The sequence below is a fragment of the Callithrix jacchus genome, chromosome 5, assembly GCF_049354715.1.
Source record: "Callithrix jacchus isolate 240 chromosome 5, calJac240_pri, whole genome shotgun sequence".
Taxonomy (NCBI): Eukaryota; Metazoa; Chordata; class Mammalia; order Primates; family Cebidae; genus Callithrix; species Callithrix jacchus.
Genome location: NC_133506.1, coordinates 89,788,415 through 89,809,264, shown reverse-complemented (window position 1 = coordinate 89,809,264; position 20,850 = coordinate 89,788,415). Strand labels below are relative to the sequence as shown.

Below are 20,850 nucleotides of genomic sequence, written 5' to 3'. Positions count from 1 at the left end.
TTTTAGAAAATAATTTTTATTTAAAAAATCGTAAGTACTGGAATGAAAATATAAAGCATTTGAAAATGGTTTTTTTCTGGCTTAGACAGTTTACTGGGTTAATTCTAGCTCTGTCCTGGGAAAGGGCTCTGAAACCCTCACCTATGAGCATGTCTTACGTCATAGTGAGGGACTTTTACTGTACTGAAAGGAAGCCAGCTGAAGCCGAGATCTGAAGCGCTCAGCTTCCAGTTCCCGGAAGAAAACATCATCATCATTCTGTGTTATCATGTCCTGCAGTTGCTGAATTTCCTTCTCCATCTTAGATCTCAGCTCCCTCTTCACCTTATGTAAAGTCTGAAAAGAGAATGCATGTCATCCTGCTATTCACAGCACTTATCCAGGCCCTAATCTACTGTTGTTCCCTCTCGATCTTCCAGCTAATCAAACTCCTCCAAAAATTTTAACAATCTAGCTAGCAGCAGTTCCCACAGAGACCTAACTAAAGTTAAAATCATAGGATAAAAATGTCTTGGGTCGTAGATGGATTTCTTTATTGTCTTCTCTCCATTCCCTTTAAAGGCATAATACATTTGTTTTCTACTTCCTAAAAATGCAAATAAATTGTCATGTGTCACTTGATGCAGATACATTCCAAGAAATGCATCAAGTGACTTCGTTACTGTGCAAAATGTCAGTGTGTTTACACAAACCTAGGTGGTGGTACAGTCACTGCACACCTGGGCTGCATGGTGTAGCCTACTGCTCCCCACCAATGTCTGAGGTCCCTTGTTGACAGAAACAGTTGCCATGCAGCACCTGACTTGACTTCTATCTTAATTATTACCTGCGCCTGAGATTTCTCTCTGGCTTTAAGTTCTTGATGTTCCTGTGATATGGCTTCTGCCAGCAATGAAAACTGTTGATAAGAAAAAAAAACAGATCTTATATTTAATGTTTGTAGTCCAAAGGTAACATTTCTTAATGTTCATAGGCTTAAAATAGTTTTAATGGAAATAGGGCAATATACTGTTCTGTGGTCAAGAATTATTTGATCTTAAATTTCAGTCTTTAAAATGGGGTCCAGCCAGGCATAAGTGGCTCACGCCTGTAATCCTAGCACTTTTGGAGGCCAAGGCAGGCGGATCACAAGGTCAGGATCCGCCAAGATACTACTCAGGAGGCTGGGGCAGGAGAATCGCTTGAATCCAGGAGGCAGAGCTGAGATTGCACCACTGCGCTCCAGCCTGGTAACTTACAGAATAAGACTCCATCTCAAAAAAAAAAAAAAGACTGCCACCAAAATGGCTAAATAGGAACAGCTCTGGTCCACAGTTCCCAGTGAGAGCAAGCCAGAAGGTGAGTGATCTCCACATTTCCAACTGAGGTAACCAGGTTCATCTCATTGGGACTGGTTAGACAGTGGGTGCAGAACGAGGAGGACAAGCTAAAGCAGGGTGGGGCATCACCTCACCTGGGAAGCACAAGGGGCCGGACAACTTAATTCTCCTAGCCAAGGGAAGCCATTAGGGATTTTTCTGGACACTCTGGCTCAGATACTGTGCTTTCCCATGGTCTTCACAACCCACAGAACAAGAGATTCCCTCCGGTGCCTACAACACCAGCACCCCGGGTTTCCAGCACAAAACTGGGCAGCTGTTTCAGCTGCAGCATTTTTTTTGTTGTTATTCTCATACCCCAATGGCACCTGAATGCCAGCAAGACAGAACCGTTCATTTCTCTGTAAAAAAGGGGGCTGAAACCAGGGAGCCAAGTGATCTTGCTTGGCGGGTCCCACCCCCACAAAGACCAGCAAGCTAAGATCCACTGGCCTGAAATTCTTGCAGCCAGCATAGCAGTTGGAGCTCAACCTGGGACATATGAGCTCCATGGGGGGAGGGGCATCCACCATTGCTGAGGCTTGGGTAGGCAGTTTTAACCTTGCCTGTGTAAACAAAGTCCCAGGAAAGTTTACACACCAGTTGGGTGGAGCCCATGGCAGTTTCAGCAAGGCCTCTGCAGGCAGATGGTAACTAGACTCCCTTCTTGGGACTTAAACATCCTTGCCTGGCAGCTCTGAAGGGAGCAACAGATCTCCCAGCACAGCACTTCAGCTGTGGGACAGACTGCCTCCTCCAGTGGCTCCCTGACCTCCATTTATCCTGATTGGGAGTTACTCATACAGGAGAGCTCTGGCTGACATCTCGCAGGTACGCAGCTACCAGAGGAAGGAACAGGCAGCAATCTCTGCTGTTCTGTAGCCCCCACAGGTGATTCCCAGGCAAGCAGGGTCTGGAGTGGAACTCCAGCAGACGTGCAGCAGAGGGGCCTGTGTGTTAATTCTCCTTCTAACAGAAAGAAATAGCTTCGACATCAACAGAAAGGACATCCACTCAGAGACCCCATCCAAAAGTCACAAACTTCAAAGACCAAAGGTAGATAAATCCACAGAGATGTGAAGAAATCAGTGCAAAAATGCTGAAATCACCAAAAGCCAGAACACCTCTTCTCCAAGGGATCACAACTCCTCACCAGCAAGGGAACAAAAACTGGATGGAGAATGAGTTTGACGAACTGACAGAAGCAGGCTTCTGAAAGTGGGTAATAACAAACTTCTCTGAGCTTAAAGGAGCATGTTCTAACCCAATATAAGGAAACTAAGAACCTTGAAAAAAGGTTAGATGAAATGCTAACTAGAATAACCAGCATAGAGAACATAAACAACATACACAAGTATCAATAGCCAAATTGATCAAGCAAAAGAAAGGATATCGAAGACTGAAGATGAACTCAATGAAATAAAGCAAGAAGGCAAGATTAGAGAAAAAGTGAAAAGAAATGAACAAAGCCTCCAAGAAATATGGGATTATGTGAAAAGACCAAATCTACATTTGATGAGGGTACCTGAATGTGATGGAGAGAATGAATCCAAGCTGGAAAACACTCTTCAGGATGTTATCCAGGAGAACTTCCCCAACCTGGCAAGGCAGGCAGGCCAACATGCTAATTCAGGAAATACAGAGGCCACCACAAAGATACTCATAGAGAAGAGCAACCCCAAGGCACATAATCATCAGATTCACCAGGGTTGAAATGAAGGAAAAAATGCTAAGGGCAGCCAAAGAGAAAGGGCAGGTCACCCACAAAGGGAAGCCCATCAGGCTCACAGCAGATCTCTTGGCAGAAAGCCCACAAGAGTGGGGGCAATATTGAACATCCATAAAGAAAATAATTTTCAACACAGAATTTCATATTCAGCCAAACTGAGCTTCCTATGTGAAGGACAAATAAAATCCTTTACGGACAAGCAACTGCTGAGAGAGTTCGTCACCACCAGGCCTGCCTTGTAGAGCTCCTGAAGGAAGCACTAAACATGGAAAGGAACAGCCAGTACCAGCCACTGCAAAAACTCTAAAGACCATTGACACTATGAAGAAACTGCATCAACTAATGGGCAAAACAACCAGCTAGCATCAAAATGGTAGGATCAAAATCACACACAACAATATTAACCTTAAATGTAAATGGGCTAAATGCCCCAATCAAAAGACTGGCAAACCGGATAGAGTGAAGACCCATCTCACGTGCAAAGACACATATAGGCTCAAAATATAGGGATGGAGGAAGATTTACCAAGCAAATGGAGAGCAAAAAAAAGCAGGGGTTGCAATCCTAGTCTCTGATAAAACTAACTTTGAACCAACAAAGATCAAGACACAAAGAGGGGCATTACATAATGGTAAAGAGATCAATACAACAAGAAGAGCTAACTATCTTAAGTATGTATGTACCCAATACAGGAACACCCAGATACATATGGCAAGTTCTTTTTTTTTTTTTTTTTTTTTTTGAGACGGAGTTTCGCTGTTTTTACCCAGACTGGAGTGCAATGGCATGATCTCGGCTCACTGCAACCTACGCCTTCTGGGTTCAAGCAATTCTCTTGCCTCAGCTTCCCGAGTAGCTGGGACTACAGGCATGCACCACCATGCCCAGCTAATTTTTGTATTTTTAGTAGAGACGGGGTTTCACCTTGTTGACCAGGATGGTCTCGATCTCTTGACCTTGTGATCCACCCGCCTCAGCCTCCCAAAGTGCTGGGATTATAGGCGTCAGCCACTGCGCCCAGCCATACGGCAAGTTCTTAATGTAATCTACCAAGGGATTTAGACTACCATACAGTAACAGTGGGAAACTTTAACACCCCACTGTCAATATTAGATCAACGAGACAGAATTAACAAGGATATCCAGGACTTGAACTCAGATCTAGACCAAGCAGACCTAAAGACATCTACAGAACTCTCCACCCCAAATCCACAGACTGTATATTCTTCTCAGCATCACATAGCACTTACTCTAAAATTGACCACATAATTGGAAGTAAGACACTCCTTAGCAAATGCAAAAGAATGGAAATCGTAACAGTCTCTCAGACCGCAGTGCAATCAAATTAGAATTCAGGATTAAGAAACTCACTCAAACCGCACAACTCCATGGAAACTGAACAACCTGCTCCTGAATGACTACTGGATAAATAATGAAGACATATATAAAGATGTTCTTGAAACCAATGAAAACGAAGACACAACGTACCAGAATCTCTGGGGGACACATTTAAAGCAGTGTCTAGAGGGAAATTTATAGCACTAAATGCCCACAAGAAAAGCAAGGAAAGATCTAAAATCAACACCCTAATGTCACAGTTAAAAGAACTAGAAGAGCAAGATCAAACAAATTCAAAAGCTAGCAGAAGACAAGAAATAACTAAGATCAGAGCAGAACTGAAGGAGATAGAGACACAAAAAAAGCTTAAATCAGTAAATCCAGGAGTTGGTTTTTTGAAAAGACCAACACAATAGACCACTAGCCAGACTAATAAAAAACAAAGAAGTATTGAATAGATGCAATAAAAAATGATACAGGGGATATCACCACCAATCCCACAGAAATACTACTATCAGAGATTACTACAAGCAACTCTATGCAAATAAACCAGTAAATCTAGAAGAAATGGATACATTCCTGGACATTTACACCCTCCCAAGACAAAACCAGGAAGAAGTTGAATCCCTGAACAGACCAATAACAAGATCTGAAATTGAGGCAGCAGCCTACCAACCAAAAGTCCGGGACCAGATGGGTTCACAGCTGAATTCTACCAGAGGTACAAAGAAGAGCTGGTACCATTTCTTCTGAAACTATTCCAAACAATCCAAAAAGAGGGAATCCTCCCTAACTCATTTTATGAGACTAACATCATCCTGATACCAAAACCTGGTAGAGACACAATTAAAAAAGAAATTTCAGGCCAATATCCATGATGAATACTGATGCAAAAATCCTCAATAAAATACTGGCTAACTGAATCCAACAGCATGTCAAAAAGCTTATCCATCTGATCAAGTCAGCTTTATCCATGGGATGCAATGCTGATTGAACATATGCAAATCTAGAAACATAATCCAACACATAAACAGATCCAAAGACAAAACCCACATGATTATCTCAACAGATGCAGAGAAGGCCTTTGACAAAATTCAACAGCCCTTTATGCTAAAAACTCTCAATAAACTAGGTATCAATGGAACATATCTCAAAATAGTAAGAGCTATTTATGACGAACTCACAGCTGGTATCATACTGAATGGGGAAAAACTGGAAGCATTCCCTTTGAAAACTGGCACAAGACAAGGATGCCCTCTCTCACCACTCATATTCAATATAGTATTGGAAGTTCTGGCCAAGGCAATCAGGCAAGAAAAGAAATAAAGGTATTCAATTAGGCAAAGAGGAAGTCAAATTGTCTCTATTTGCAGACAACATGACTGTATAATTAGAAGACCCCATCATCTCAGCCCAAAATCTCCTTAAGCTGATAAGCAACTTCAGCAAAGTCTCAGAATACAAAATCAATGTGCAAAAATCACAAGCATTCCTATACACCTGTAACAGACAAGCAGCCAAATCATGAGACCTCTTCAAGGAGAACTACAAACCCACTGCTCAAGGAAATAAGAGAGGACACAAACAGATGGAAACACATTCCATGCCCATGGTTAGGAAGAATCAGTATCGTGAAAACGGCCATAATGACCAAAGTAATTTACAGATTCAGTGCTCTCCCCATCAAGCTACCATTGACTTTCAAAGAATTGGAAAAAACCACCTTAAACTTCACATGGAAGCAAAAAAGAGCCCGTATAGCCAAAACAATCCTAACGAAAAAAAAAAAGCTAGAGGCATCATGCTTTCTGACTTCAAACTATACTACAAGGCTACAGTAATCAAAACAGCATGGTAGCATGGTACTGGTACCAAAACAAGAGATATACACCGATGGAACAGAACAGAGGCCTCAGAAATAACCCCACCCATCTACAACCATCTGATCTTTAACAAACCTGACAAAAACAAGCAATGGGGAAAGGATTCCCTATTTAATAAATGGTGTTGGGAAAACTGGCTAGCAATATACAGAAAGCAGAAACTAAATCTCTTTCTTATACCTGATAGAAAAATTAACTCCAGACGGATTAAAGATTTAAACATAGGACCTAACACCACAAAAACCCTAGAAGAAAACATAGGCAATACCATTCAGGACAGAGGTACAGGCAAGGTTTTCATGACTAAACACCAAAAGCAATGGCAACAAAAGCCAAAATAGACAAATAAGATCTAATTGAACTTAAGAGCTTCTGCACAGCAAAATATCATTAGAATGAACTGGCAACCAACAGAATGGCAAAAGTTTTGCAATCTACCCATCTGACAAAGGGCTAATATCCAGAATCTACAAAGAGCTTAAACAAATTTATAAGAAAAAAACAAACATTCTGGGAACAGTGGTTCATGCCTATAATCCCAGCACTTTGGGAGGCAGGCGGATCACCTGAGGTCAAGTGTTCAAGACCAGCCTGGCTCTAGCATGGTGAAACCCTGTCTCTACTAAAAATATAAACAAAAATAAAAAGACAACCCCATCAAAAAGTGGGTGAAGGATATGAATAGACACTTTTCAAAAGAAGACATTTATGCAGCCCACAAACATGAAGAAAAGCTCACCACCACCACTAGTCATTAGAGAAATGCAAATCAAAAGCATATTGAGAGTTATGAGTTAGAACTGCAATCATTAAAACATCAGGAGGCAACAGATACTGGAGAGAATGTGGACAAATAGGAACCTTTTTACACTGTTGGTGGGAGTGTAAATCAGTTCAACCACTGTAGAAGACAGTGTGGCGATTCCTCAAGGATCTAGAACTAGAAATACCATTTGACCCAGCAATCCCATTACTGGGTATATACCCAAAGAATTATATATCATTCTATTATAAAGACACAATGCACATGTATGTTTACTGCAGCACTGTTTACAATAGCAAAGACTTGGAACCAATCCAAATGCCCATCAGTGATAGACTGAATAAAGAAAGTGTGGCATATATATACCATGGAATACTATGTAGCCATAAAAAAGGATGCATTCATGTCCTTTGCAGGAACATGGATGAAGCCGGAAACTATCATTCTTAGCAAACTGACGAAAGAACAGAAAACCATACACCACATGTTCTCACTTAAAGTAGGTGTTGAACAATGAGAACACATGGACACTGGGAGGGGAATATCACACACCAGGGCCTGTTGGGGGTGGGGGGAGTTTAGAGGAGGAATAGTGGGGTGGGGGGGGGAATTATAGAATTAGGAGAAATACCTAATGTAGATGATGGTGGGATAGATGCTGCAAACCACCATGGCACATGTATAGCTATGTAGCAAACCTGCACATTCTGCACATGTACCCCAGAACTTCAAAAAAAAAAAAAAAGAAAGAAAATGGGGTCCTCAAATCTGTAGAGTGCAAACTTTTGTTAACAAATAAAGCTTTACTGTCAACAGACTAAGCAAGTTTTGCCACAAGTACAAGTGATCAGGACTAAGCACAATAGCATAAGTGACAGGAGCCCACCTGGTCTTTATAGTAGTTCTCCATGGAGTCCAGTTCATCCTGGTGGTGTCTCCTTTGTTCATCTCGCTTTTCTTTGGCATAGTTTCTTAGGTCTCGTAATCTTTGCTTCTGAATGTTTAAACCCTCTTCAAACAGTTTCTTAAATATCTGTCAGTTATTTAATCATAAAAACAAAGTCATGCTGAGCTCTCACTGAGGAACATAATCATTTTGCCTAACTAGCAATATATACTGATTATATTTCACAAAGTTTTTTTTTTTTTTTTTTTTTTGGGACGGAGTTTCGCTCGTTACCCAGGCTGGAGTGCAATGGCGCCATCTCGGCTCACCGCAACCTCTGCCTCCTGGGTTCAAGCAATTCTCCTGCCTCAGCCTCCTGAGTAGCTGGGATTACAGGCACATGCCACCACGCCCAGCTAATTTTTTTGTATTTTTAATAGAGACCGGGTTTCACCATGTTGACCAGGATGGTCTCGATCTCTTGACCTCATGATCCACCCGCCTCGGCCTCCCAAAGTGCTGGCATTACAGGCTTGAGCCACTGCGCTCGGCCAATATTTTTTTAAATATTAGTTTTATTCAGATATTATTAATGTATCATAAAATTTACCTCCTTTTGTTGAGACAGGGTATTAGTGCTCTGTCACCCAGGCTGGGGTATAGGGGTGCAGTCACAGCTCACTGCAGCCTTGACCTTCAGGCTCAAACATTTCTCCCTGCCGGCTCCCTGAGTAGCTGGGACTACAGGCATATACCACCATGCCTGGCTAAATTTTTAATTTTTTTGTAGAGATGAGGTTTCACTATATTGCCTGGGACCCAGGCTGGTCCCAGGCAATCCTTATACCTCAGCCTCCCAAAGTGCTGAGATTACAGGCGTGAGCCACTGTGCCCAGCCTCACCCTTTTAAAATAAATCATTCCGTATATTTTATTATAGTCAATTGTGCAAACATCACCACTAACTACAGAACATTTTTACCACCCCCCAAAAAACCCTGTACCGAAGCAGTCACTCCCTGTCCCAGTCTGTAGCCTCCGACAGGCACTAGTCTGTCTACTTTCTGTCTCCATGGATTTCCATATTCTCGACACTTCCTATAAATGCAATCATGTAATTTGTGGTCTTTCATACTTGGTTTCTTTGATATACTCCAACTATTTTCAAGATTTATCTATACTGCAGTCTGTATGAATACTTCATTTTTTTTTATTGCAAAGTAACATCGTACTGTAGGAATGAATACACATTGTGGATACTTTGGGTTGTTTCCCCTTTGCCTTGCCAACTTGTCCTTATTTTAGCCATCCTAGTGAGTGTGAGAGGTATCTCTCACTGTGGTTCTGCTTTGTATCTCCCTAATGACTAAGGTGTTCATTATCTTTTCATGTTTCAGATTCTTTACAGCCTTCATAGAAGCATTCTCAAGCAGCCATGTACATTCAGAGTACTGTACACAAGGAAAGAACATCAGATCAGAAACCTGTCTACACATGTACATAACTGAAGAGGGGGGAGTGATCATCTGGTAGGCCACTGGAAAACACACTGTTCAAAGGGCTTGGATATGCCCACTTGTCCTCCTTTCATCAGTGTGACTTCTAGATAGAAAAACTGGTTCTAATGGCAATGCATTCATGAGTTATATTACCTTAGACAAGTACTTACCCTTTCCTCAAAGCCTTAGAAGTATCTTCCTCTAGAAATATTTCCAAGTATTATTACTAAAATATTTTATAGATAAAAGTTACTGCTAGCTTGGAATCACAAAGGGTTAATCATTTCAGCCTGATTAAGAGGACACAGAAATACCCTGTGGAAACCCCTGATAACACAGCTGTTTGACACTATTCCTGATTTCAAGTGGAATCTGAAGTCATGTTATTATACCTCAAATTCCTCTCTCTTACAATACGTTCCCAAACCTCTAAAGCAGTTTTACTGGAGAAGTACCTGTGATGTGTAGGAGGCAGGGAGGAAGTAAGACTTCACATTAAGATGAGGGACACAAAGAATGAGAACACACTGGAATGCACAATGGAATAAGGAAAGGAAGCATGGCCAAGCTGAACTCAGGGCCAGCACTGTAGGATTTCGACAGAGATTCTGGATTCAAATTTGGACAAGAGTCACAAACCAAGAAGGTGGTCCTGAAAGGTTACAAATTCACCTTCTTAACAGGGCTGGACAAAAAAAGCCAGACTTACCATTTCTTCCCGGGTCCTCATCCTCATCATTTTTGCGTGCAACTGAACTCTATAATCATCGTAATATTTTCGAGCACGAACAATTGCCTGTCGATTTTCTTTTATCTTTGATTGGGTCAACCTCTGTCTCTGAATGCAGTCCTTGAAGTCTTGCTAAGAAAGGGAGAGGGGATGGATGAGAGGGGTAAGGACAAGGGGAATGCAGACTCCAACATTCTCAACTGCCCCACTCCCCACCACGATGTCTTCAGGCTTACATAAGCCAGGTGTGTGGGGCAGCTTCCTCACCTCAATCTGAAGAGCAGCTCCAAAAAGCCCCGCCATAGCAGAGGGTGGCAGTGATCCTTGGCACCCCTCTGGAACTGAGAGCTCATCTCCCCATGCCACCACAAGACTGCTAACAAAGCTGACCCAGGTGCCGGCTCACAAGGAGTAGGAAAATGGCACACCCAGACTTTCAAGCACAGCTTGAGTTGTCAGGAGTATTTAATTAGGCAAAAACTAAGGAAATTAGACAATATCTGACAAAGAAGTGAAGATGAAATTAGGTCATATACATAACGTCTCTTTGGTAGGTTTTTCAGATATTTGTGTTTTTTTCCCCACATAGTAAAATACCACATGCAGTTCCTGAGACATGTGTCCGGAACTGTTTAGTACTACAGTTCTTATGACTTATCTCTACTTCACACTCAGGCAAAGGTTTTAAAATCTCTTCCTTTGGCAGACTATTTCTGACCTTTGTCCTCTCCCTTCATAATTCTCTAAGTACAATTCATGGTCAAAATTACAATGGAGGCTGATAAGTCCTGCAGCTCGCTACTTAGGACCTGAGAAGGATGGGAGAGGGCAAACAGCACCAAGTTCAGCCAACTGGGACCTAGAGGAGGGGTCCATGGGGTTCCACAGAAATGGATTAAAATCTCAGCTGTGTCCCTTGCTTATCAGTGAGACCCAGAGCAAGTTACTTAATACCTCAAAGCTTCAGGGTTTTCATTTCATAGAAAACATCTCTAATGCATTACAATAAAGACTAACTGAAACTGCATACAAAGTACCTAGCTCTTCCCCCCGCCTTACTTTGGATCTGTGTGTTGTTGAGACAGGGACTCACTCTGGGACCCAGGCTGGAATGCAGTAACAAGATCACAACTCACTGCAGCCCTCCTAGGCTCAAGTGATCCTCCCTCCTCAGCCTCCCAAGTAGCTGGGACCACAGGCAAACTCCACCATGCCAGGCTCATTTTTTCCATGCCCATATATATGTTTTTAAGACAGTGTTCCACTATGTTGGTGAGTCTGGTCTCTAACTGCTGGTCTCAAGTGATCCTCTCACCAAAGCTTCCCAAAGTGCTGGGATTACAGGCATGGACTATCAATTTTGGTTAAAGACCTAGGCAGAATTCCACATGCAGGCGTTAGAGGTTAAGAGGCTATGAGACTGTTGCCCAGCTGGCACAAATAAAGGCAATGAACATAACAATAAAATCATAATACCCAACATACCAGTCTCTTGTTGTGTTCATATTCTCTCTTGACAAGGGTAGTAAGGAGGTCATGCCTTCTTAGGGCTTCTTCTATCTTTAAGGGGGACATAAAGGCAAGTAGCTTAATAATGCTGGTCACTCAATTCTCAAGGATAAGCTCTTCTCTTTTCTGACTTCAATTCCTATGCTTAAGGATTACAGTAACTTACTTCATCTTGGAGTTTCTTCTTTGATCGATTTTCTCTACATGCCTCTTTTTTAAGCTGTTCAACTTGTGCAATTTGCTGTTTCCACATTTTGCTTAGTGTTGGGCCAGAAATAGAGAGAAATGGAAACTGCTCCAGCATAAGGGGCAGGAGACTGTGTTCACTTACTTTCACTGCAAGGTAAAAGAAGATGCTCTTAATCTGAGCCTTGCAAACAAGAACTGTCATCCAACATCCCTGGTAGATCAAAGCTTATGTAAGTGATATGGTTTTGATCCTGAAAAGAACAATTCTAAATGTACTTATTATAACAATTTGCATTATTTCTCTGATTAGAGTAAGCCAACTACTGGTAAGGATAAAAATAAGCTCAATACTTCTGACTAATGCCATGCTGGTCCTGGGAAGTCCATCCTAATTGCTCAGCTGCTTCAGTGCATGTGGGTAGCTTCCTTACATATGGTAACACAGAAGACTCCTCAACATTCCTGGTAGGCAAGTGCTTAGAAGAAAAAGTCTCTGGTCTTTTTTATCCTGTAAAGAAGTTGCAGGATATAGCAGGGAGGAGGCCAGCAGTATTTGGGGTGTAACTGGAAGCCTGACATTTCTCATGACTTTGTTTCCTTATAAGAAGACTTTATATATGACCATGTGCATGGTCAATATACAGGAGGTGGCTGGGCAGGGTGGCTCACACCTGTAATCCCAGCACTTTGGGAGGCTGGGGCAGGTGGATCACGTGAGGTCAGGAGTTCAAGACCAGCCTGGCCAACATGGTAAAACCCCATCTCTACTAAAAATACAAAAATTAGGCAGGTGGGGTGGCAGGCGCCTGTAATGCTAGCAACTTTAGGAAGGCTGAAGCAGAATTGCTACAACTCAGGAGGCAGAGGCTACAGTAAGCCGAGATTGTGCCATTGCACTCCAGCCTGAGCAACAAGAGTCAAACTCCGTCTTCAAACCAAAAAATATATATATACAGGCCATCAAATTGCCTTCGAGCATCCCCTTCATTCTACCAACTTTCCAGAAACAAACAAAAAGGGAGCCAGAGTGAGTAACAGGAATGAGGCTAAAGTTGGAGCAGCAGTTGGCAGTCCTGGCATTCCTTGGGTGCCAATTTATAGGCCTCCCTAAGATACTTCCTTATTAAAGAGTTTTAGCTCTCTATAGAAAACCAGCCACATGGCAGTGATTAAAAAACCTTCTTCAGCTAACTGATGGATGTTAGCTTTCAGTGCTGTGTCCTCGGAAGGTTGCACACGCTTTCAAAGGCTGTCAGTTTTCCATAAAATACAACTCTGTGGTTCTTACTTGGAACTGCTTTATTTGGCTTTGGGAGGCCACCTCTTGGACTTTGAGCTGTGGTTTTTCTAGAGTAAATCTTCCAGGGCTGACTACATTCTGGAGTTCCTTTATGAACAGATTCTTCTGTATATATTTTTTCCTTAGAAGCGGATATAAAACAATAAAAAAAGGTCTAATAGTTCTTTCATACATTTATCTTAAATATTACAAATTGACAAAAACAGCTAACTATTCCCCAGTCAAACCAACTTACTTAAAATTAGTAAAATCTGGTTAATATTCAACTACTCTAGGTTAAAGGCATCTTTTGGCCTCTGGCATCCCTTGGAATTTGAAAAAGCACTGCATCTTTATCCAGTTTCAGTTACCATAGTCCCACACCCTAAATACAACCACTATTAATGTAAAAAAAAAAAAAAAACTATTAATGTCTCGATGTACTTCTCTTTCCACGTAGATTAAGAAAATTCTCAAGCAACTAACTGTAGTTTGTTTAGTCGTAACCATACTGTACTTTTTACCCTGTTTTGTTCATGAATATTTTAGCATAAGCATTTTCCCCATGATTTCACTTAACTTCTGTAACCATTTATTTGAAAGTCAATGACAACTTCAAGCCCCTGGTGAACTGCTAAGTCAAAGAAACCCTTAAAAACTGATGGAAGTTTTAAGTAGGGGGAAAACACTAGTTTTCTTTGGTACCATGCCTTGCCATATTTTAGCAACCTGAATGCCTTATTAATAAGCCAAAATCCTGTATCATGACATGAAATCCTGTCTTTTTCTAAAGAGCGAATGATTAAGGCCCTGTTGGCCCCTTCTTCTTTTAAGAAGATCATCTTTGTACTTCCCACTCATCTGATAAAATGGCATTTATTACAGTGGAAACTTTTACCCACTGTTTCCTCCTCCTTCTCATGTATCCCTAGAGGTCCAATATTCTCTTGAACTTTATGTCTTCTTAGTTCCCTTTCAAATGCTTCAGTAAATGCCTAGAGGGAAAAAGGTCATATTACAGTTATTAAAAAGATATATAAATGAAGGAAAAAATTCACCTACAATACCTGCCACCCCTACAATATCAAGCTCATTAACTTATTTTTATTTATGTATTTATTTTTTGAATCAGAGTCTCACTTTGTCGCCAGGCTGGAGTGCAGTGGTGCAATCTTGGTTTATTGCAACCACTGCCTCCCAGGTTCAAGAGATTCTCCTGCCTCGGCCTCCTGAGTAGCTGAGATTACAGGCATGTGCCATCATGCTCAACTAATGTTTGTATTTTTAGCAGAGACAGGGTTTCACCATATTGGCTAGGATTGTCTCAATCTCTTGACCTCGTGATCCGCCTGCCTCGCCTTCCCAAAGTGCTGGGATTACAGGTGTGAGCCACCAAGCCCAGCCTAAGCTCATTCACTTACAAAAAAATTCCTAGCCAGGCGCAGTGGCTCACACCTATAATCCCAGCACCTTGGGAGGCCAAGGCGGGTGGATCACGAGGTCAAGAAATTGAGACCATCCTGGTCAACAAGGTGAAACCCTGTCTCTACTAAAAATACAAAAATTAGCTGGGCATGGTGGTGCGCACCTGTAGTCCCAGCTACTCAGGATGCTGAGGCAGGAGAATTGCTTGAACCCAGAAGGCGGAGGTTGCGGTGAGCCGAGATCATGCCATTGCACCCCAGTCTGGGTAACAAGAGTGAAACTCCGTCTCAGAAAAAAAAAAAATTCCTTTCAGACTCTGTATCACAAATCTATGTTTTTTCTTCTTCTTTTTTAGACAGAGTCTCAATCTGTTGCCCAGGCTGGAAGCAGTGGAACAATCTTGGCTCACTGCAACCTCTGCTTCCTAAGTTCAGGCGATTCTTCTGCACCAGACTACTGTAGCTGGGACTACAGGTGTGCACTGCCATGCCCACCTAATTTTAGTATTTTTAATAGAGACGAGGTTTTACCATATTGGCCAGGCTGGTCTTGAACTCCTGACCTCAGGTGATCCACCTGTCTCAGCCTCCCAAAGTGCTGGGACACTGCACCCGGCCCACAAATCTATATTAACATATGTAATTGTGACATAAAATAAAATTTTACATCATGCATTTTTTTTTGTTCTCAAATTTTTGCAATTATGTTAATACTCTCCTGAGTGGAAGTTACAAAAATACCACATTATAAAACCTACTACAGCAAACAACTTAAGTGTTCTAAATCCATACTACATTTCAAAATCTACATTCCACAGTGGAAAGTCACCATGGGTAATCATATCAGTCTCCTTGTTGAATCCCAACCTCCTCCACTCATTCCTGTCTTGGGTACTTGATATCATCTTCTTTGTACTCAAGTGGCCTGTCACATTTAATCCACCTCAAATTCCCTTCATATCTGAAGCTCACTCTGAAAATAACAACCCCACACTGATCTCCTCTTTCTTAATCCACTGGAACCCCAAGCTATGTCCAGCCAGGTTCTTTTTTTTTTTTTTAAGAATTTCGTGAATATAATTTTATGCTAATGCAGACATAAGCTATGTCTCATAGCTCTCTATCACCCACTCTGCTCATAAATATTTAATCATTTTAAGCCTTAACAGCATGTTCACGGTAGCATCTGTCTGAAGGGAAATGGTATCGCCCGCTGCTCAATGGTAGTCAAGAGATGAAGTACCTGTGCTCGTAACTGGCGGATATCTGTTTCTCTTGGCTTGCGCTGCCTTTTTCTCTCCATGTGGAACTGTTTCTGTTTGTTAACGGGAGATGGAGAGAGTGAATGGGATCTGTATGGTGGCTTTCTACGCACGGAAAGTCCTGCAACAGAGAAAAAAACATATAACATTAGTTCCCGATAGCCAGAATGTTATGCTGTAAACCAAAGTTGGTTTTTACTAAATCCAAAGAGACTGATGAGTGAAGGTGCTAAAGGGACTCTCTGCTGTAACTAACTTGTATTTGTATGGTAACACCAAGTAAATAATCAAATGCATACAAATATATACTGTCTCAAATACTTAGGTTCTACATTTCACTTTGGATATTCAACACATGGAATGCCTCCTGTGCAGAAAAGACTATGGAGAGTGCTCTTGGTGATAGGGCTGGTGATGGGAAGAGAGAAAAGGCAAATTATCTGAGCCATGCATCTGCCATCCTTTTACCTATAATGGATCCTGAGAAGGTGGGATATAAGCATACATATCTATTATACATGCTTATAAGCAAAGTTAATGTGTTAAGCATTGTCTAAGCAGTCCCAATTCTTCCCTACTTAGCAATCTAATTGCACACTACCAAAGAGATCTAACAAACCATTTCTTTCTACAAACCTTTTGATCCCATTGTCTATAGGTGTGTCTGGGCATCTGCTAGTTGTGAAGAGGGTGAATCCGGTGGGAAAAGCACTTCAAGATAGCCTTAAGACTGAAGAAGTTAGTTTGGTACCTTTATAAATAATTTTTCCCTGAGCTTTTTTTATTTTTTCACATGCTTTCAATTCAAATCATTCACATTTTAAATTCTAAGAAGTATTTTAAAAAACTGACTTGCATAATCTATTTTACGTGACAGCTGCTCATGATGTATTCTTCTCTAAAAACCTACCTGAAATAACAATTTATAATCTGTTTTCACAATAGGGTACCATGTATACGTACATAATAAGGGAAAAGAAGAAGGTTCCTGAGTGAGGCTGCCTAGAAATTAGCTGAGTCATTTTAAAGGGAAGAGAGATGAAACAATCAAGAGAAGGAAAGAGCATTCTTAAAGGAGTAAAAAACAACTGAAAAAGATAAGGAAGTATTGGGTCAGAAAAAAACTATTTCTGAAGAAACAATGGATGACCAAAGTAGATAAAACTAAATGTAAGGCTGGGCGTGGTGGCTCGCAGCTGTAACCCCAACATTTTGGGAGGCCCAGGCAGGTGGATCATGAGGTCAGGAGATCAAGACCATCCCGGCCAACCCCATTTCATTTTAGTAGAGTGAAACCCCATCTCTACTAAAAATACAAAAAAAATAGCCGGATATGGCAGCACGCACCTGTAGTCCCAGCTATTGGGAAGGCTGAGGCAGGGGAAATTGTTTACATCTGAGAGGCAGAAGCTATAGTGAGCCAAGATTGCTCCACTGCACTCCAGCTTGGTGACAGAGGGGGATGCTATCTCAGGAAAAAAGAAAAGAAAAAAAAAAAAAAACAACTAAATGTAAAATATGAAGGATTTTTGTTGGTGGAAGACAGGATAATTGGATTTGAACAATGGCATATCAAACAGTAGGAAGTATTTGCAAAGAGGTGGCAAACCAGAAACTGCTGATAGGAGTATAAACCAGTATAATCACTTTGGTGGACAAGTTGGCAACTGTGAGGAAATGTAGGCCTGATGATCCAGCAATCCTACTAGATGGAGATCCCACAGAAACTCTTGCACATATTCTAGGCTGCTCATTGCAGAATTTTTACAGTAAAAAAATGGGAAACAATCAACATGTCCAGGAATAGGGGAAATGGATAGTGCTATATACAGACTCACACAAAACTGCTATACCGTAAGGACTCAGTTACACTGCAGTTACAATGAATGAACTGGATCTATAATTACAACATAAAATAGATTTCTAAGATAATGTCAGAAAAAAACACAAGTTGCAGAACAATATGTAAATTTTTAAACAACATAAAACAACAGTATGTTTAGACAAATAATGTATGGGCTGTTAAAGTATAAAAATAAGAAGAAGAAAAGATGCCAACTTTACGACAGTGGTGGTGCTGAGGGTGGGGAGAAAGATGTGTGGGGAGAGCAGAGGGGATTTCTACTGTTTTATTTCCTAAACACAAAGAGGCAAAAGCAAATACAACTGTTAACATCTGCTACTTCTAGGTGGGGAAGATCCAGGGGTTTTATATCATTTTTGATCCTTTTATATATTTCTCAGCTATTTAAAATTAGAATGTAAGTTAATAAAGACAGATGGAACTGCCTAAGCAGTTCACATGGATATCCCCCTTTTCAGCCTCTCTGGGGAAGTACCTGGCCTTGACTTCTTTGGCCCATACTCCATGATGCCATCACTGTGCTGAGACAGTGTCTCCTCAGTTCCATCCTCTACTTCTTCACTTCCAGTATCTTCTTTATGGTCAGTCTTTTCTTTAATCCGATCACCCAGGGCACTTTTTAACATCTATTGAGAAAATTCTTTTCAACACCTTTCACTAATTTCGGCAGAAGGTAAATTTGTAGGAGTAGGCAGACCTTTAAAAAGCTTCCTTTGACAGTCACTGACAACAAGTTTTCAGATGCTTAGGCATGTTTAGTTTTATTATTTACTTTTGAGACAGGGTCTCGCTATGTCACCCAGTTTGGAGTGCAGGGGTGCTAGCTGAGCTCACTGCAACTGCCACCTCCTGGATTCAAGTGATCCTCCCATCTCAGCCACATCAGTAGCTGGGATTATAGGCATATGCCACCAGGCTCAGCTAATTTTTGCATTTTTTGTAGAGATGGGGTTTCACCATGTTGCCCAGGCTAGTCTCAAACTTCGGCGCTCAAGCGATCCGCCTGTCTCAGCCTCTCAAAGTGCTGGAATAAGGGTGAGCCACCGTGCCTGGCATATATGTTTAGTTTTAAAAAGGTGTCTATCAGTGCTATGCATTAAGTTTCAATAAACTTTACAGTAAGTCACACAGGGATTTAAAACATTCATTCAATGATACCTTAAAACTGTAATACTGTATTTTGACAGAATCTGTGATACATTCAATTTTATACCCAGATCTTTTTTTTTTTTTTTGATGGAGTTTTGCTCTTGTTGCCCTGGCTAGAGTGTAATGGCGTGATCTCGGCTCACTGCAACCTCCACATCCCAGGTTCAAGTGATTCTCCTGCCTCAGCCTCCCAAGTAGCTGGGATTACAGGCATGCAACACCACACCCAGCTAATTTTTGTATTTTCAGTAGAGACAGGGTTTCTCCATGTTGGTCAGGCTGGTCTTGAACTCCCAACCTCAGGTGATCCACCCACCTTGGTCTCCCAAAGTGCCAGGATTACAGGTGTGAGCCACTGCGCCTGGCCCAGATCTGTCTTTAGTGACAAAGGGAAACTATCTAGGTGTATCTAAAGAAAAATGGCTTTATGTTCAATGATTTAGTTGTCATCAGAATTCAATAAAATTTGGATAAATCTGTTCCAAATTTAGTTACATCATGAAAGGCTGAGATATCACTGTTCCTGTTCTACCTGCTTGACTTATGGAACATTTTCACAGGAACTATTAAGACACAACTAATTTTCTAATACCTCACTTTCAATTGAGAGATTACTTAAATTCCAACTTAACCCTCGGGAATCTCAATACAGATGAAAAAACAAGACTTGCCCAATCTAATTCAGAGAGCCGCTGAGAGAGTTTCTCCGATACAGCATGTAATTCTTGCCCCGTTAATCTCTTTCTTGGCCTCTGGGGGAAAGGTGAATTGAAGGATGAGGCTGTAGCTCTATTTCCATTTCTGTAATAAAAGTGACCATGTGACAGTTAAATAGCTAGCTGTATATTACTTAGTTTAAAATAACTGTAATAGATGCTTTAACAAATACTTCATATTTGTCTTCACAGCTAAATTTGGAGATTATGCCCCTTCATTTTCAAATTCCCTTGCAAGCAGACTGTAAACACCGAAGTCTGCAGTAATGTTACCTTTTTCCTTTGGGAGCCTTCCTTGTCCTAGGCCCCGGGACCTGAGCTGGATCTGCTTCCTGCTTGCTATCGTTAGGCAACTTGGAAGTTAAGAAAACTCTATCATCTAGATCCTATTAAAAACAGAAAAAAAAGTGATATGAAAAAGCTACAAATAAACATTAACATTTTGGGGGTGAACAAGGGAAGAACTGTGGCACAAAGCTATGTGCCTTGAATCTCCATGTTTTGAAGTGCATTTGTTAAAAGACCCTATTGACACCCAATGCACCAAAGGACTGGAGCAATGTCTAGAAACTTGTGCTCAAAGTGTGGCTCAGGATGCCATTCAAATAAAAAGATAGGCCAGGTGTTCTAAATATGAAATTTCAGAGGTTAACCACTGCAACAGGGCAACAAAAACAAAATGATTACTAGTAGAAAGTATTGAAGTGGTTATCTTTTGAAGAGTCAATAAAGGCTGTCCAAATTAAAACAGCTAAAACAAAGACAACACTCCCCCCAAAATATATATAAACCCTTAACATTTAAATTTGTTTTCTTTTTTTGGGAGACAGAGTCTTGCTCTGTCGCCCAGGCTGGAGTGCAATGGCTTGATCCGCCTCCCAGGTTCAAGTGATTCCACTGCCTCAAGTTCCCAAGTAGCTTGGATTACAGGTGTGTGCCACAAAACCTGGCTAATTTTTTTTTGTATTTTTAGTAGAGACAGGGTTTCACTTGTTGGCCAGGTGGTCTCAAACTTTTGACCCAGGTGATACACCCACCTCGGCCTCCCAAAGTACTGGGATTACACACGGGAGCCACTGTGTTTAGCTAAATTTATTTCTTAGCCTTAGAGATAATCTTTCAGAAAATACTTCTTGTGATAATGAAACATTTATTTAATGTTTAATGATATTTTTAATTTCACTTATCTTTTTCTATTAAAGTAAAATTAAGTACGTTTTAGTAGGCTGGGGTGGTGGTTCATGCCTGTAATCTCAGCAATCTGGGAGGTGGAG

The 20,850-nt window shown here is 41.2% G+C and overlaps 1 protein-coding gene across 3 annotated transcripts in view; it reads right to left on the bottom strand.

The window, feature by feature from the left end:
- The window catches only part of CEP95 (centrosomal protein 95), a 39,715-nt gene continuing 18,865 nt past the window's right edge, over positions 1-20,850 (bottom strand). For 2 of the 3 annotated variants that reach the window (XM_002748147.6, XM_078373550.1), the window contains 12 exons: positions 19,850-19,962; positions 19,532-19,661; positions 18,187-18,337; positions 15,829-15,968; positions 14,064-14,156; positions 13,171-13,303; positions 11,860-12,029; positions 11,670-11,744; positions 10,164-10,316; positions 7,957-8,103; positions 827-898; positions 1-336 (listed from right to left, as the gene is read on the bottom strand). In XM_002748147.6, coding sequence (XP_002748193.3) covers positions 160-336; positions 827-898; positions 7,957-8,103; positions 10,164-10,316; positions 11,670-11,744; positions 11,860-12,029; positions 13,171-13,303; positions 14,064-14,156; positions 15,829-15,968; positions 18,187-18,337; positions 19,532-19,661; positions 19,850-19,962 — 1,554 coding nt within the window. In that variant the 3' untranslated portion in view covers positions 1-159. Of the gene's footprint in view, positions 337-826; positions 899-7,956; positions 8,104-10,163; positions 10,317-11,669; positions 11,745-11,859; positions 12,030-13,170; positions 13,304-14,059; positions 14,157-15,828; positions 15,969-18,186; positions 18,338-19,531; positions 19,662-19,849; positions 19,963-20,850 lie in introns of all 3 variants that reach the window. The other variant, XM_017972472.4, reaches the window with a different exon arrangement.